Source organism: Astyanax mexicanus, chromosome 22 (assembly GCF_023375975.1).
Source record: "Astyanax mexicanus isolate ESR-SI-001 chromosome 22, AstMex3_surface, whole genome shotgun sequence".
Taxonomy (NCBI): Eukaryota; Metazoa; Chordata; class Actinopteri; order Characiformes; family Acestrorhamphidae; genus Astyanax; species Astyanax mexicanus.
Window position 1 is genome coordinate 23,280,501 of NC_064429.1, and position 18,402 is coordinate 23,298,902.

At 36.5% G+C, this 18,402-nt stretch overlaps 2 protein-coding genes across 15 annotated transcripts in view; one reads left to right on the forward strand and one right to left on the reverse strand.

Annotated features, from left to right (window-relative positions):
* The first annotated feature begins 18 nt into the window (after positions 1-18).
* On the forward strand, positions 19-7,823 carry LOC103024873 (uncharacterized). The gene is made up of 4 exons (XM_049470800.1): positions 19-955; positions 1,693-2,211; positions 3,256-3,462; positions 4,669-7,823. Exons 1-4 carry the CDS (start codon positions 829-831, stop codon positions 6,387-6,389), a joined length of 2,574 nt encoding a protein of 857 aa, XP_049326757.1. The 5' UTR covers positions 19-828; the 3' UTR covers positions 6,390-7,823.
* A 69-nt stretch (positions 7,824-7,892) lies between these two features.
* kcnt1b (potassium sodium-activated channel subfamily T member 1b) overlaps positions 7,893-18,402 on the reverse strand; it is a 144,770-nt gene continuing 134,260 nt past the window's right edge. For 11 of the 14 annotated variants that reach the window (XM_049470789.1, XM_049470786.1, XM_049470787.1 and 8 more), the window contains 2 exons: positions 12,390-12,474; positions 7,893-11,779 (listed from right to left, as the gene is read on the reverse strand). In XM_049470789.1, coding sequence (XP_049326746.1) covers positions 11,665-11,779; positions 12,390-12,474 — 200 coding nt within the window. In that variant the 3' untranslated portion in view covers positions 7,893-11,664. Of the gene's footprint in view, positions 11,780-12,389; positions 12,475-15,608; positions 16,360-18,402 lie in introns of those variants that run through there. The other 3 variants (XM_049470794.1, XM_049470798.1, XM_049470799.1) reach the window with 2 other exon arrangements.

An 18,402-nucleotide genomic window follows, 5' to 3' on the forward strand; every position in this document is an offset into this window, starting at 1 on the left:
GTAACATGGTACTCATTAGGCCTTTAACGATAATCAGTTCATCAGCTTATCTTATGATATTTCTTATCCTTCTTTCATCCTGGAGTTTTTAAACAGTGTCCACTTACTGTGCACTCCATAAGACACTTTTAGTTATCTCCTCAACTTTGTGGATGGTCATCTGCTTGTTCTTCATTGTTCTTATAGGCTGCTGTTGGTGGACAGTTCTCAGTCCAGGTGTTTAAATACTCCAGCAGCACTGCTGTATCTGATCCACATACACCACACCACCACCATGCTGATGTGACACTGCAGTGCTGCTCTGTGCTGGTCCTGTTAGGGTCCTGACAATTAAAAAACTGGGTGACAGGAGGGTAATAAAGTATGCTGAGAAACAGATGGACTAGATTCTGCTTGGATCAGTGTATACATATCAGAGTCCCTAAATGTTTTAAAGTAATGATATTATTTAAGGCAGTACTTAGTACCTAGTACTTCATTTTTAATAGGGTTTAACAGGCATTGTTTGCATTTAATCATAAATGCATCTAGAGACTTCATAGACCCTGTGGTCCTCTAATGGAGTCTACCAGCTTTACCCAACTGGAACATCTCAATCCATGCTTCAGTAGCAGCTGCTGTATCCTTGACAGTCTCCTGAAGACACACACGTACCATGACAACTGGCAGTTTATACTCAGCAGGTGATTTGTAACATCACATATTTGTATTTGGTCGCTGGACGATCAGTAGAGCGGACGTCTTATTAGAATCTGTGAAAATGAAAGGTAAGTTTTAAGACACCCCAGAATAATAAAAAAAAGTAAAAACTAGGAATGTTATTGGTTGATGGTTTTTGTGTTTTGCACAGTTTTTCTACAGGTTTGGGGGATTTTTCTGCGTTTGGGGTTGGTCTGGTGTGACAGCTGTCTGTTCGCTGATATAGCTAGCTATGTGTGCAAGGAGATCCCAACAAGTAAGTTACTTTGTATCTGACATACAGATTAAAACAAAAAAATTGCCAGATGAATGCTAATTAGGGCTCTGTAAAGACTGTTCAATATGTTGTGATAGTTTATGCAAAACAAAAATAGTTTTTAAGCAAAAAAAAAAAACTGTAGAATAAAAAACACAACTTTTTATAGAATCAAGACAAACACTGCTATCTAGTGGTCAGAATTTAAACACTAAGTGAACCGCTGTCTGACATCAATCTTTCTATGTAAATGTACACATGTTTAAATATTAAGTGTATAGGAATTAATACCATATTGCGAAACTTAAAGCAGCACTAGGTAGGATTTCCTTGTCATTGAAATTTGACCTACAAATGTTTGTGTTTCCGTTTATCGACTGAGAAAATCTAGTTTGAGCTACAAATACATCAGCTCAGAGTTAACTCTGTAAGTGGTAATTTAGCCCTACGCAGTGGAGCTCTCAGGATCTGAAACACATTTTATTATTAGAGATTATTTTATACCTACTTTAATTAATTTGATTATAGTTTTAATTGATTTTTGGTTTTATTGTCCATGTCTGCACTGATGTTTCAACAATCTTATGATCATGATTTTTTTTTTGAAGGCATGGAAAAGTCATGATTAAATAAAGGAAATGTATTGGTTACAAAGTGTATGAACCCTGATTTAAGGTGTTGTATTGTATATTACACTTATATGGTTTGTAACAGTCTGAACGTTGTTGTGTTTCTAGGCTATCCTCCTGGTCTGACCTCTCTGGTGCTCTGGGTGAGCAATTTAAGAGAGATTAACTCAGCTGTGTTTAACTACACTAACCTGGCCTCCGTTTCCAGTCTCTCAATGAGAAACACTGGAATCACCGCCATTTCACCAGCAGCCTTCGACAAGTTCCAGAGCCTGAAGATTCTGGATTTATACAATAATCACATCTCCCAGGTTTCCTCAGCCTGGTTCACCCACAAACAGGTTCTAGAGCACCTGGATCTGTCCAATAACAGCATTACAGTTCTGAACCAGGAAGCTTTTTATGGCCTATCAGGTCTTCTCAGATTAAACCTGTCCTACAACCAGATACAGATAAGCACCACTGATACTCTTCATTCACTGAGGAATCTGAGACTCCTGGACCTGTCCAACAATAAACTCACTCATCTGAGTGTGAACAGTCTTCCTCCAGTCAACAGCACCAAGATGTGTTTGAGTGGAAACCCCTGGAACTGCTCTGACACTGAGTTTACAGGTTATGTAAGAGGTGAATATGAATATATATAGTTTAAACTAGTGTGTTAATGTTAGTGCAATTAAACTAGAAACATTTCTAGTATTAATATTTTTGTACACATTGTTTTTTACCTGAACTGTCTCTATTTGTAAAGTTTTTATAGAGTTCTAAATTTCGTTTACTTTTTATTTGTTTAGCTTCATTATTATTATGGCTGTCAACCCATTTACTCCTGCAGTTAATCTGAAAACTTTAACACATTCATGTTTTTTTTTTTACACAAATGGATCACGTGACTAAAGTGATAGAGCCTGGAGACGCATTACCAGATATATTTAGCAATATAAAACAGCAGCACCTACTGTTGAGTTCAGAAGGTAGCTTGTCTTTAATTTATGCTGAAATGTATTCTCTCTCTCTCTCTCTCTCTCTCTCTCTTTCACACACACACACACACAGCTGATGGCAGGTTTCTTTTTTTTTAAACTGTCGAGTGTGGAATATGGAGCTACACCAATGTTTATTTTCTCCATTAAAACTCTCAGTTAAACTCAGTAACTCAGCACACTACAATATTCTGGTTTAAAAAGCTTCAAAACTACCCTGAGATAGTATAATACAGTAAATCTACCCTGAGATATTATCATATAGTAAATTTACCCTGAGATATTATAATACAGTAAAACTACCCTGAGATGATATAATACAGTAATTAGTAAATGATCTAGTTTTTCAGCTATAATTCACACTACACCATTTTTACTGTTCCCTTTACAAAAACAGTACCAGCATGAAAAATGAATTGGCATCAATAACACAAATATATATGTGTTTCTAACAGATACTTTTGTTTACATTTAAATGCCCGCTTTTCAAAAGCTTAGTCTGAATTCTATTGTGATTCATTCGATTGACACCACTACTTATTATGAAATAAATCTCATAACTAACTAATTAACTCTCACTCTTAGCCATTACCTCATTCTCCATCTCTCACACACACACCACAACTGATTTCAGAAGATACTATGAAGGAGTCGTTGTCCAAATAATATAATCTGTTGTTGTGTGCAGACCTCCAGCGGGCGTCTCTGCTGGAGAATGAGATGGAGGTGGTCTGTAACAGTCCTGCATGTCTGAGGGGAGTACCTGTATGGAATGTGTCCACATGTATAGAACCTGGCCCACCTGTAGATCCTACAGTCGGATACAACCTCACTCTTCCACCAACACCTCAAACTGAACCACAGATGAACTGGTCTGTTGTTATTAGCTTAATCGGTAAGTTTTCATAACTGTGAAACAGTGAGTGTGTTTAATGAGAGTGTGTTTACTCAGGTTAAGATTATACCAGCACTGCCAAATTAGAGACTACTGAGATAAAATCCAATCCTGCTCTCTTTATCAGATTTTAACACCCTGCTCTGATCTAAGAAATTTGAAGTGCTGATTACGTCACTACTTAAATATTTAAGATATCTCACTGGTGGTTCTAGGGGCGGGGCCACAGGGCCATTGGCCCCACCTGAAATCTGATTGCCCCCTGAAATGCCCCTGTTCTGTCAATCATTTGTCCTTTGCCTGAGAGTGATGATCAAATTATACAGCTCTGGAAAAAATTAAGAGGTCACTTCAGTTTCTGAATCAGTTTATCTGATTTTGCTATTTATAGGTATATGTTTGAGTAAAATGTTGTAAATAGTTTTTTATTCTGTAAACTAAGGACAACATGTCTCCCAAATTCCAAATAAAAATATCGTCATTTACAGCATTTCTTTTCAGAAAATGAGAAATGGCTGAAATAACAAAAAAGATGCAGAGCTTTCAGAGCTCAAATAATGCAAAGAAAACAAGTTCATATTTATAAAGTTTTAAGAGTTCAGAAATCAATATTTGGTGGAATAACCCTGGTTTTTAATCACAGTTTTCATGCATCTTGGCATGTTCTCCTCCACCAGTCTTACACACTGCTTTTGGATAACTTTATGCCACGCCTGGTGCAAAAATTCAAGCAGTTCAGTTTGGTTTGATGGCTTGTGATCATCTATCTTCCTTTTCATTATATTCCAGAGGTTTTCAATTTGGTAAAATTAAAGAAACTCATAATTTTTAAGTGATCTCTTATTTTTTTTTAGAGCTGTAGGTGGATGCAACCTGTAAATAACTGACACAGTTGTACAGTACAAATGCATGTACAATTGGCAAAGATATTTTTAGGAGTTAATTTGTGCCAAATGTTTTACATCAAAATAAAAAATCTGCCATTAATATTGAAAAAAATAATCTGTCTTTCTGTTAACATTGTGGCCCCTTGATAACACCTTACTCAGAAAAATCCTAGAGCCACCACAGAGATAACTGCTGTTATCTGCTTACAAAAATATTTCCAATAGTCCAGGTAAACGCAATCACTTTTTTCCACAGTAATTTCAGAGAGACCAATAATATCATAGAATACCACAAATACTAACACACATCTTCTGCCAGTGGTGCTTTGTGCCCTGGTCCTTGTCATCTGTGTTCTGTCAGTCCTGTACCATAGAAAACGAGAGCGGAAGCACCTGCAGACCATCCGGCCTTCTCCAGAGGAACTGGGACATGGAAAGCAAACGAGATTAGTTTGTAGAAGAGCACAAGAAAACTTTGAATCTTCTATTCCTGACCCGAAAAAGAAAAAAACGAAATACCAAAATCAAGTTTTACTAAAGCTGGACCGGACAGTGCTCGAGAATGTGCCTGAGAATGTGTCGCAGATCTTTCAGATTTATGGCTCAAGACTGTATCAAAGCAGGGAAACGAGTAACCGACCGAGATCAGCAGGACCTGTGCTTTCCAGAACTGGTAACATTGGTAAACATCTACAGACTGAAGTGGAAGACCAAAAAGATCCAGCAGAGAACATTCAGAAGGGTGGAAAATTGTTTAAACATGGATGGGTAAAGATTGAGAAGGAACAGAGGGAGACTGAGAAAGTAGAGGATGAAGATAATATGCTGGAAACACGAGAAAAGTTCAGTGAGAACCAAGTTGAGGAAGGTGTAGAGGAGGAGGAACGTACTGTGACTGATCATATCGTGAAGGAAGGCACATTAAAAGACTTTACCTTGAGGGAAGGCACCTTGATGGAAAGTACCTTGAAAGTTCCAGAAGTTCCACAGAGAGTAATTTCAGACACAGTGGAAGAAGTTAACGAGAATTTGACCTCCAGTTTTAGAAGACATGATGAACCCCCTCAGCCAGGCAATGATAATGTCCTTCCTTTGGAAGATTCCGAGACTCTACCTTACCTTACAATTGGGACTAACGCAGAAAACCAAAACCCTAAGCCAGAGCCAATTCCAACCAAAACGTCCCCCAAACTGTTGTCTTCAAAGCCAATCAGAAGGGTACTAACCTGGCCTCCTACGGCAGTCCAGTGGAAAAAGCAGTGGACCCAAAATCCACAAGTCCTCAATGCCTTCCCCAAACTCATTTACGTCGCTGGGTGCAAGCATCAAATTGGCACATTCCCATTCAGTACCTCCTTAGCTGCTCCTGAACATGTCCCACAACTTCTTCAATCCAGTAATGTACCACAAGATGGTATCTCTGGTTCATTGTTGGCACAATGCAAGACAGTGGAACCGTTGAAGCAAATCTGTGAATCAACCATTCGCTCCTACATCGAGAACCTGCCCAACTTGACACAACATTACGCTGAAGTCATTGAAGAAGTGCAGTCTCGTATTGTCAATCATAACCCTCTTACAAACTGTGATGATCCCTATTCTCTGTATGACTTGGTCCAGAACAGTCCACGATGTGAAGAGTCAAATTTGAAATTTGAGAGATTCAGGGAATCTGTGAATTCCAGAGAAGACTCTGAGAGCGTAAAAAGAAATCATAAGAGAAAAAAGGTAAAAGAAACTGCCATGAGTCAACAGACGCTGTCCACATCAGAGAAGCATTCGAGAAGAAGAGACAACAAAGGAAAGAAACTATTAAGAGAAGGACAGAAAGATCAGATTGGCTCTGACTCTAGGGCGCTTCCTTCTGGAGGCTCTCCTGGTGATGACAACTTGCTAGTGGATAATGAATATGCCTTCATAGATCTTCTGCACGAGGTGGTGGAGAATCATGGCCGCTGGACACGAGAGCGATGGAGGCAGAGTCACCTAAACAGACAAAAGCAGAAACAAACAGGGGTGGGTTTCCAAAAACGTTTGTGACACTAAATAGTTAACTTCACTAGTTTCCCACTATGAAGGTCCTTAGTTTGAGTCTGAGCTTAAATGTATATAGTGATTCGTTCAAGAGTTTAAACCATTTGATTAATTTGAAACTAATTATTAAACTTGATTGAAGCACAAGAGATTGATGAAATCACTTTAATTATATATTTTTTTTCAGTAAAGTCATAGTAGAAGTTCTCCCATTTCTTCTTTTACTCTATTTGTTGAACCTTTGTTGAACTTCTTTCCAACTTTTTTTTTTAATTTCTCTTTTAGTCTAGCCATTAAAAAATAAGTTTTGAGAGGAGAAACATGCCTGAAGCTCCTGTCCTTTCCTATGTAACATCCAAAAAAAACCCTGGAATCCTCTTAAATATCATGGCGAGTTTTCACAACTCTTCACCACCCCATCTCGTTCCCTTTAACTCTGTTATCTCTCCTTCCTGACTCTACTATAGCAGAGGGGGGGGACTCACTTCCTATTACTCTGAGCTCCAGGCCAAAGTAATCCAACCCAGAGTTCTCTCCCCTGTCGTTTTTCTCCTAATTAGCCATAAGCTGACAGCATGTTCTGAACTGTCAAAATTTTGCCTTGAGAAAAATTAAATTTGCTCTGCAAGTATTGCATGCTTCTGATTGATTCTGACTGATATATAAACAGTTGTGTACCAAGAAATAAAAAAAAAACTTTACAAGTTTTTTTGTTTGTTTATATTAAAGTGACAGTCCATATTATTTTGTTTCTAAACTGCAAGCAGAATCATTTCTTAGTGGAGACGTTTTTTACAGTTGCTTTTTCTTCTGGCCACGTCATGTCTTTACGTACTTACGTCACATGTACAGCCGGTAAAAGAGGATCTGGCTCAGTTTTACTGAATGCGAGCGGCTGGTGGAGCAGTGAAGACTTCAGAAGGGGAAACTCGGATTCATCCGCTCTGAAAGGAGACCGCATCACACCCGCTCAGTTTAAAATGATTCTTCCGCATGTTTGGTGCAATTACCCATTCTCACCAGAGTCGACCCTAAATCCCAATACTTACGGACATCAGCTTTAATTATATGCCAAGTGTTTTTGGCCAATTGTTTTGTGGTATAAAAAGAAGAAAATGTACTTTATTTGGTAGTTCAGTTTCAAAATTTCTATATTAAAATATTTTTAAAAATGTCTATGTCTGTTTTGGAGGTGCTAAACTCTCGCCTAAGCAGGCTTTTGATAAATACTGGTAAAACATTTGTTTTTGAACTTGTTCACTGAGGTTACAGGAAACACATCTTTAAAAGCTCCTCAAGGCACTGTATGAACTGTATGTAAAGAAGCATTGTCGGTACATTTAACAACCTATGATACTATGTAAACTATTACACTATGAGATATGCACTTGATTTTACAATTTTTTTTTGTGTAAGGATATGAATAAAAAATGATCAATCGTTTTCCTCAATCAATCCCATCTGTGATGAATGAACAACACAATGTAAGATGAACAAAGAACATCAGCATGTTTTCTGGCTGCATGCAGCATTTATTGAATCATTCGTACATATTGGAAGTGCAGAGACTTCATATAAGAAATTGTACAAAAATGGATCAGTTCTTCTTTACAATGCACCGTTCTGCACAAAAAAGAAACAGGAGCCAGCAAATGTAAACATGGGTCTCTCAGAAGTTTGGCAATATTAAGGACATGCACGATTCATGTGTCTTCTAACTCTATTGAAATGCTCACGTTACTACGTACTTTTTGCTGTAGAGAAACACTGTGTTGGAAGTGTTTGTTGGTTTGGCAATAGAACAGAACGTGGAACTTTCAGAAAGGAAGTCAATAGGCTAGATTAACATGCACAATATGACAGCAGAGCAAAAGAAATCGTATCAAAATGTGAACAGTCTACCTAATGTAGAACCTTTGACTCTTTGACTTTAAGGTAGTTGCCATGAGCAAGACAATTGAGGTAACCGGTGGACGGCAAGCAGTGACCGACTATCCTGTGGTCAGTCAGATTTTACTCAAGGAAATATATATGTGTTTGTGTGTGTGTAAACGCAGGGTCGGAAATCTAGAGTTCAGGCCTCTTTTCCAACACCATAGAAGACTGATATGACTGAATACAAAAATGAGTGATCAGATTTTATGGCTAGAAGATCAGACCTTTTGATATGGCTTGATTTGGAGCTCTTTTGATGGCTGTTTTTTTAATAGTGACGTTTATCGACATCGTGTTATCTATCCTGTCTGAAACGTTATCTCTTTTTCTGGGCAATCCTCCTGCCAGCCCTCTCCACTTCCTGAGAGGATCCAGCTTCACTCTGTCTGGCCAGGATGCACATATCAATGCAGATGGGAGGACCTGTAGACGACCTGCTGCTGCTTGGTGTGTTGAATAAATACGTTAATCATAATTAGACCCTTCCTTGATGTGGCTATTAGAAATAATATTAGAAAAATATTTAAAAGATTTATGGTTCTGATGTTAGATATCAAAAATTCCCCTGAAAATTGATAAAATTCTACATCTGTCTACGTGGTTTCCTCGATTTATCCTTAAAATCACATGCAATGAGAAGAAAACAAGAAAAAACAAAGGGGTACATTTACGTGACTGCCACTACCTTAGTGTAGTGTTGGGTTAAAGGGTCATGCTTAGTGCAAAATCTGATGATCAGATTCTATATATCTCTATTTATTCTGCTTTTTATGTATTCTGGATGTTATCTATTTTAAACAATGAAAGGTGTTTTCACACCTGAACGTTTTAGTCCAGTTAAATTAGACTCTGTGTGTGATTTGTTTGGGCAGGTGTGATTACAGTAATCACATCTGAAGGTGGTTCATTTGTGGTGTGAACCTCGATCCAGCCTAACCTAAAATATGCACTAGTTCGGAACAAAGGACCTTCTTCCTGTATTTACTTTCTAGCTCCCACCCCAGACAGAACTGACGAGAAAGCCGAGAGAATGTTCTCACGTGGTTTGTTGTGACCCGTTATTGTGCATTAGATTTTTTTTCTCTCTGTGTGAAAACAGACTAAACTAAACTAAAAGGGGAAAGCACATCAAGTTTACAAACTTGTTAACTGACTCAGACCAGATCAAACCAACAATAGGTGTAAAAATGTCTGAACAGAAAGTAAATAAACATGCAGACAAAACATACAGTTTTCAGTTTAAAGTAAATCTGCGTTCACACTAGCAGTGACAGCGACAAGCAACCAGTCATTTCCTATAAGAGAATGTGATTTTACCCATGATGTAGCAACAAGAGGAAAGCCTCAAAGGAGTTAGCTGACAGAATTCAGCTAGCAGAATGTTATGAGTATTTTTTTATGTTTTAAAATGTTCTATGAAGGTTACTCTGTAATGTTCTGGAAAAAAAAAAACAATGTGACATAATAATGGTTTGGATCACATTATTATACAGATCTGGAAAAAAAAAAATAAAGAGACCACTTAATGATGAAGTTTTTCCTTGATTTTACCAAAATTGGAAACCTCTGGAATATAATCAAGAGGAAGATGGACGAGCACAAGCCTTCAAACTAAGCTGAACTGCTTGAATTTTTGCACCAGGTGTGGCATAAAGTTATCCAAAAGCAGTGTGTAAGACTGGTGGAGGAGAACATGCCAAGATGCATGAAAACTGTGATTAAAAACCAGAATTATTCCACCAAATATTGATTTCTGAACTCTAAAACTTTATAAATATGAACTTGTTTTCTTTGCATTATTTGAGGTCTAAAAGCTCTGCATCTTTTTAGTTATTTCAGCCATTTCTCATTTTCTGCAAATAAATGCTCTAAATGACAATATTTTTATTTGGAATTTGGGAGAAATATTGTCTGTAGTTTATAGAATAAAACAACAATGTTCATTTTACTCAAACATAAACCTATAAATTGCAAAATCAGAGGGACTGATTCAGAAATTGAAATGCTCTCTTTATTTTTTCCAGAGCTATATACATACATAGTATTTGTTTTGGCAATTACACTTTTTTTGTCGGAAGAGATAAACCAGGGGCGATTTAAGTTCCTTGTCCTTGCTGCTACTAGTGTGAACACAGGACTATGCAGGACGACATAGAGAGAAAATGAGAAGCTGAACAGCAATAAGTTAGTAACTAAAAAATACAATATTACACAACTGTAATTATAAACTGTTTCTTACTAATACTCTCTATTATACCCCCCACTTTATGTGTTTTTATGTCAGTTTGTGTGTACAAATTTTCATAAGCAGCCCTTCTGAGGAATATCGTGACTGATATGATGATATGACTGAACTTATCATAATGAATAATTATCTCATTAATAATATCAGGTTCAAGAGGTCACGGGGAGCATCTTCATATAAATTCGCACAATACATTAAGTCATTCAATCAATCTGCATCTGAGATATGAGGTTCTGAACGTTCAAAATATTAGTTATAAAGGTGATTAGTGTTGTGAGTTTACAATGTGATGATAAAAAATCCGAAAGCGGATCGATAAATAATACGTATATAATAAGATTTTCATACTAAAAAGTTAAAACTTCATATCTATATAATTTAACACAATTCTTAATGATAATTAAAGAGCTTGATTTTGATTTCACTGGGGTGTGGGCAGTTCTAAAGGCTTGTGCTTCCAGGACAAAACAATACAAAATATAATACTTAATGAATACTGCAGAACCAGTGAGCATGTAAACCAGTATCTACCTACATGTATATACAAAATGGATCACTTTGTATACTGTGGGTGTTCATAACATCGTCACGACTTCTTCAAATCTCCTTTATTTGCCACCCCAATGCTTATGCCACTCTCTGATTGGAGGGCCCAATCCCATTCTCGAGTCTTTATTCACAGCCCATTGAAAGAAACAGGCTTTGGTCCAGAAAGACTCTATTTGTTAGTACAACCCACCTCTCAGATCACCTGTTAGATCACCTGTTAGATCACCTCTCCATCTGAAGTACAAAACGTTACCAGAAACGACTACATCCTGGGAGCTCCGCTGCCATGCGCCAACAGATTCCACTTATACTGTAGGTCATAAAATTTAATTGGGATTCATCCAAAGTGCTGGACATTGTAAGTGATGGTAGTGGAGTTGTAGTTTTGGCCCTGTGGCTTCAGAGGGCAGCGTGTCTGGACTGATGTAGACGTGTAGATGTGGTCTGGTGGACGGTAGGTGGGTGGGTTGTTTAGGCTGGGGTCAGGAGGCACTCTTCGTACATGCTCTGGAGCGGAAGCAGCCTGCAGGAAGTACAACTCAACGCCGGCCCTCAGAGATGCGTCTCTCCTCGTGTCTCTGCACCAAAGTCCTGCTTCATTCTGGCCCCTGCCTGGCCAGGGAGGTCGTCGGGCACATGGGCCAGCGGGTCCGAGCGGATGATGTACCTGACCAAGAGAACAGAGATTACTTAAAAATTATGAGGTTCTTTGATTTTACCAAATTGAAAACCTCTGGAAAATAATCAAGAGGAAGATGGATGATCACAAGCCTTGAATGTTTGAACCAGGAGTGGCATAAAGTTATCTAAAAGCAGTGTGTAAGACTGGTGGAGGAGAACATGCCAAGATGCATGAAAACTGTGATTAAAAACCAGGGTTATTCCACCAAATATTGATTTCTGAACTCTTAAAACTTTATAAATATGATCTTGTTTTCTTTGCTTTATTTGAGGTCTGAAAGCTCAGCATCTTTTTTGTTATATGAGCCATTTCTCATTTTCTGCAAATAAATGCTCTAAATGACAATATTTTTATTTGGAAATTGGGAGAAATGTAGTCTGTAGTTTATAGAATAAAACTAAAATGTTAATTTTACTCAACTGGGGTTGACAAGTTAAACTAACTAGAATCTTTATTATAATAAAAAATTACACGGACAAAGAAATGTTTGTGGGAATTTTAAGCAAAGACAAAAAGTGTTGTTTTCGATTTTCTTATCAAGTTGTTTTTTTCTTGTGCTTTTGTTCTTTCTCTAAAATATAAAATGATAACTTACACAATATCATTGAGCTCGAGGATAGTGTCTGGAGGAGGGTTGATGAGAACGTAGGACAGCGTGTTCTGATGATCATTCATTTCATCTGCAATGGAGAAAAATAACTCAGTTAATGCCCCACATTCCTCAGCACGTTCTTAGCTTATACTAATTAATGATCAGTATAAAAAATATCAGGAAAGATATCTGAATTATAAAGACTTTGCTATCACACAATCAGTCAAACTTTATATAAGAGAGAAACTAATGTGTACTAGGAGATTTCTGAAAGACTAAAATCTAGCAAATAAACAATAAAAGCGCTGGATAAAGGAACAAATATTTGTTTAGATACATGTTCATGCAATTTACCAGACAGGGATTAACACAGTCTTGGACTATACAGCATTTTCAATGGGGATTCTCCATTAAAAAGAAAATACAGTCTACGACTAGGCTTAATTCCTGTCTGAGGAACTGATCTATTATATTTAATCCTGGACTAAAAACAGAGGTTTTTGTTTGAAAATTCTATTACTAGTTTAATTAATATATTCACGGTCTACCACAAAAGCTTTCTTTTGTAGAAACTGTTGACAGGTTGGACAAACTTCAGCCTAATGTAAAAAACTATGACTGTTGGGAAGCCACCACTAATTAAGGATACAATTTACACATGCATTTCTGGACAAGCTAAGAAATGTATTGTGTATTTTTAAGTAAAAGAAGCATGTGGTCTAATTTGTTACAATAATATTATAGTATTTTACACAAATATGAACTATATACACAGTGTACTGTGCCAAGTCAGGATAACAACTATACAGACAAACCTTTTATTATTACACTTCAATGGCACAACAGAATGATTGAATTTAAGGTATGATGCTACATAATCTTGTTTTAAGCACTGATTTCCAAATGCCTGTAAAGAAAAGTGTATTTAAGTATATATTTTTTAAAGTATACTTAACATAGAAAGGTACATACTTTTTAAAATTAAAATATGTATTTAAATACATACTAAATGTACTATTGTGAAACAACTTCTGGCAACTTAAGTATATATCAATTAAGCTATATTTAAACACAACATCAAAGCTTTAAATTGTGCTTTTGAGCACTTTTAAATTACATTTAAATGCAGTACTTTGCATATTGGCGCACATATTGTGTACACCTTAATGCTATTGGGAAAAAAAATTCACTGAAGTGCACTTTAGGCAGTATTTAATGTCACAATATATATTTATCAACACAATGTATAAATTAAAGCATATTGCTTAAAAATGCATTTTATGGAAATACAGAGAAAGTATATTTAATGTGTATTTTCATAAAGTATATTAAATTGAAAATGCACTTTCAATAAGTTTAAGTTACTCTTAAGTTTATTTATTTTTTTATAAGGGCAGCTAAGGATGGTAACTTTGAAAAACAGTAGAATCTTATGAAGAAGCTTGGGAAATGTTTTAATCAACATAAAAAAAATTGTAAAAGCATATTGCTTCATTAATATTTGGTCAACTTAGCAATGTGTAATCACGCATAAGACACATTAAGTGATTTCTACTTCAATTGTCTTTTTGTCATTTTTACAGGGTGCATTTTTAAAATCATTAATATCTTGTGACGTCTCTGTATTTTGTTGACTGCTCTGTATTTTGTTTATATTGCAATACTGTATATATTACAAAAAGGAAAATCTATATCTTTTTCAATATCATGCAGTCCCAACTTAAATAAAATTTTTGTATTAATGTTTTTTTTTTTGCATTTATTCTAATATTATTGTTTTACTGAGCAAAAAAACACAGGGTGTGTGCTACAGATTCCATTAAGGTTCAATCCCTTACAGTAGCTGTACAATAATGCATTTGTGGGCAGAGCGAGATGAATTTAGCACAACATTAAGTTGATTCTGTGTCTGAGAAAGCAGTTCTGAGAGTTGTGCCTGTGCTGGTTTGGTGGACTGGGTTTCAGGACCAGCGCTGTGTGTTTTACCTGTGTGTGAGTGACTGAGCAGTGTGATGCTGGGGAGAGGGGGTGAGGGGGGCTCAAGCTCTGGGACAAAGTGCCTCTGCTCGTTCAAACCCACCTGTTTGAGCCACTTATACGGTCGGGCCGGGTGAAAGAGAGAAAAGGGCTGACCGTTACTGACCACACACGGCTGCATTTTCGGACGCCCATGCAGCTGCAAGCGCTTCCCATGCGCCCAAAGCATGCAGACGGTGTCCGCGGCCACCCATCCACCTATCCATCCATTCAACCTTCCAACCGCCCTCTCACTCACTCATCCATCCACTCATCTATCTCTCCACCATCTCATTCATACATACAGTACACCTGCCCTTTGCATCACTGGCATTCCAAGAGACCACCTCACGCACGTCGCCAGGTTGCCATGCCAAAACACGCAGCCTCTTAAAATCGACATACATGGAGACTGACACACAGATAGAGAGGCATGCTCAGAGCATCTGTCAGACCCACCAAGCCAAGACTTGACCAATCAGAGTGAAGCAAAATTCATTAGTAGTGTGGGATTGAATACGGTGCACAACAAAAAAAAATACGCCTGTCTGCTGGTGTAGGACTGTATAGAGTCCAAGCAACAGAAAACAAAAAACTGTGAACAAAAAAAGTGAGCATTTACGTAAGAAATGCATGATCCTAGCGATCCATTTAGAACAGTGGTCTCCAACCAACTCCAACAAATCTATTTCAATTTCAGTCTTCGTTTGAAAATAGGTGCACTCAGAAGAAAGTAACGCACAGGGGTGGAATTTAGATATTTAGCAATTTTGCGCTATTCCAACAGGACCACGCTCACCCGCATACTGCTAACATGCTTGAAGACACAGACACTTCGCCACGTCTAGCCTCATTCCCAGACCTATAGCCAAAATGTGAAATGTCTGGATGGTACTGGACACACTATCAACATATACAAGTCGCATGGGATGAATTATTGCAGGACACCATTAGGAACCTCTACAACTCCATGCCGAGACTTCTGGCATACTGCGTTAAATATGAACAAGAGTTTTAAATTTCGGTCCAATCTTTTAATCATTTACTGTTCCTGGTAACCTTTTTCTTCCTTCTGAATGTCTTTCTCGGTGCAAATGTTTTTGACGATTTCAGAATTGAAAGGTGAACTTATTATAAATTATTATTATAAAATAATAATAATAATAATAATAATAATAAAAATATATAAAATATTATTATAAAATATTATTATAAAACAAAATTATTATTAATAATAATAATAATAATAATAATAATAATAATATATAAAACATTATTATAAAATATTTAAAAATATTATGTAGCCCTGTTTTAGAGAGAAAAAGATCGAGAGAGAGTGAGAAAGACAGACAGAGACAGAGAGAGAGAACAAGAGAGAGAGAGAGAGACTTTCTGTTAAGCCAAGTGAGCTGCACAGAGCAAGAGCTTCTGACAAGGGAGCTAAGCCTGACTTTAAAAAATTCACTGAATAAATTAACATTTGTAGGTAAAATTAGGTGTTTAATAACCTGTTAAAATACACCAGAATACAGGAAATGGCATCTAATTCATTAAACATTTTATGGCTGAGACCAATATGTTCCCTGGTGTTTCCCCCCCTCACATTAAAAATGCTTCTGATGCGCCTGTTGCTAGACTCGGGTTGGAGTTTAATTATGCAGAAGGCAGATTTCCAGGAGGACGGTTGGAGACCACTAGTCTAAACCATTATCTAAAGTGGGTTTAAAGTGAACTAAAGTTACAAAAACTTGGTTGTTCAGTTGTAACCCTCCCAACACACGCAGAATGCTTTCTACTCCACTCTGTCCAAAAAACATCCTGGAACCAAAGCCCTTATACATGTCATATCATCAACATCATCAACATCATCATCATCATCCTCAACATCATCATCATCATCATCAGGTGCCTATAACTAGGTGTGTACCTGTTGTACCCTCTGACATGTAGGTACCCTCTTCAGGTAGTACCATACAGAGGAGAAAAACACAACTACATCACTAACTAGTCTTACGTAAAAAAAGGGCAAATCTGTGAGCAGTCTGTGAGCAACTGTCTGCCTGCCAACTCTAATGTTCTGTTCATTTAAAAAAGATGCAAAAAATGGATGATTTGTGTTTTGAAATATGTTCAGTTTTGTGTTGCAAAAATATTTACACAAAGTGTGATAACTGGGTTCTCTGGCAACCCAAAGGAAAAAAACACAGAGCTGTTTGATGCTGTGAAAATAAGTAAATGTGTAAAAGTAAGTGCAGAAGTACTCAAGAACTGACATACAGCAGCATACATACATAACATGAATTTGGTGATGAAATATTCGTTTTTTTAATTAAATGATTCCAAATGTATAATAAATCACTCAAAAGTAATATGTGCTATTGCAATTCTGGATCAATATGCATTACTTTTAAAATATATACAGCTCTTTAAAAAAATAAGACACCACTTAAAAATTATGTTTCTTTGATTTTACCAAATTGAAAACCTTTAAAAATTGAATCAAGAGGAAGACGGATGATCACAACCATCAAACCAAGCTGCTTAATATTTTGCACCAGGAGTGGCATTAAGTTATCCAAAAGCAGTGTGTAAGACTGGTGGAAGAGAACATGCCAGAATACATAAAAACTGTGATTAAAACCAGGATTATTCCACCAAATATTGATTTCTAAACTTTATGAATAGGAATTGTTTTTTTTCCTTTGCATTAATTGAGGTTTGAATGCTCTGCATCTTTTTTGTTATTTCAGTCATTTCTCATTTATGCAAAAAAATGCTCTAAATGACAATTTTTGGGGGGAATTTGGGAGAAATTTTGTCCCTAGTTTATAGAATAAAACAACAATGTTCATTTTACTCAAACATATAAATAGCTAAATCTGAGAAACTGATTCAGAAACTGAAGTGTTCTCTTTTTTTTCTTTCCAGAGCTGTATATCTACCAATGCAAATAGTATTATCACTATATTAATGTTCAAAAACTGTAAAAAATAGGACTGTGTTTATTTGAGTTAACATTTCAGAGAAATGTATCATTTACTTCTAACAGTAGAATTTTTAAATCTAACCCAAATCAAGGTTGGTACAGTACTGGTACAGTATTGGAAAATGCAAGTAACAAATGTGTTTGCTAATATAAATCCATTCAAAACAAGGATACCAAGGAATGAAGTTTTCCAGGATATATTTTGTTGCATTTTTCTTACAAACAAACCTTAAGAAGTCTAACAGTACAGGTTCAGTGTCAAGACAGTTCAGGACTGCAGGCAGACCAGTTCACTACCTGTACTTTTTTTCTTCCACAGCCATGCCTTTGTAATATGTGCAGCATGTGGGTTTGCATTGTCTTGTTAAACATTGCATGTATGTATGACATTCCTGTAAAATATGTTTGGAGGCACATATGTTGTTTTAAGACCTCCCTGTACTTTTTTCTACATTAATTAGAAGTGTACTGACATAATTATATACCATGAGAGAAGCTGGCTTTTGGACTGATAACAGTCTGGATGGTCCTTTTCGTTTTTGGTCTGGAGTACATGGCATCCATTTATTCACACAAAAGTTCTGGAATACTGATTTTTTTGGCATTTTCCATACTGTTCCATAATATTAGCATGCTTCCATATAAAAAATATTTCCTTCTATACACCCAGTATATTACATTAAGTTTGTTTTGGTATGCTGTCTGTATGCGTCATGAATACTTCAAGCAAGGGACTTAAAGACTTTTCCACCATTTTTCAATATAATGTCCAAAGTCTAATCACACTTGAGTCAAAACAATATGATCTTAGTCCATGCATCATCAATATTAATGAAGGGAGCAACACTGTAGTGAATAACACTCCGAGATACTATTCCCTCATGTTTATCGTATATATTAAGATACTAACATAAAATTACATTAAGTTTTAAAATTAAAATTTACATCAACTCTATATTGAAACATGGTGGATTGAGCCTTTAGTATAAATACACAATAAATACAATAACTCAT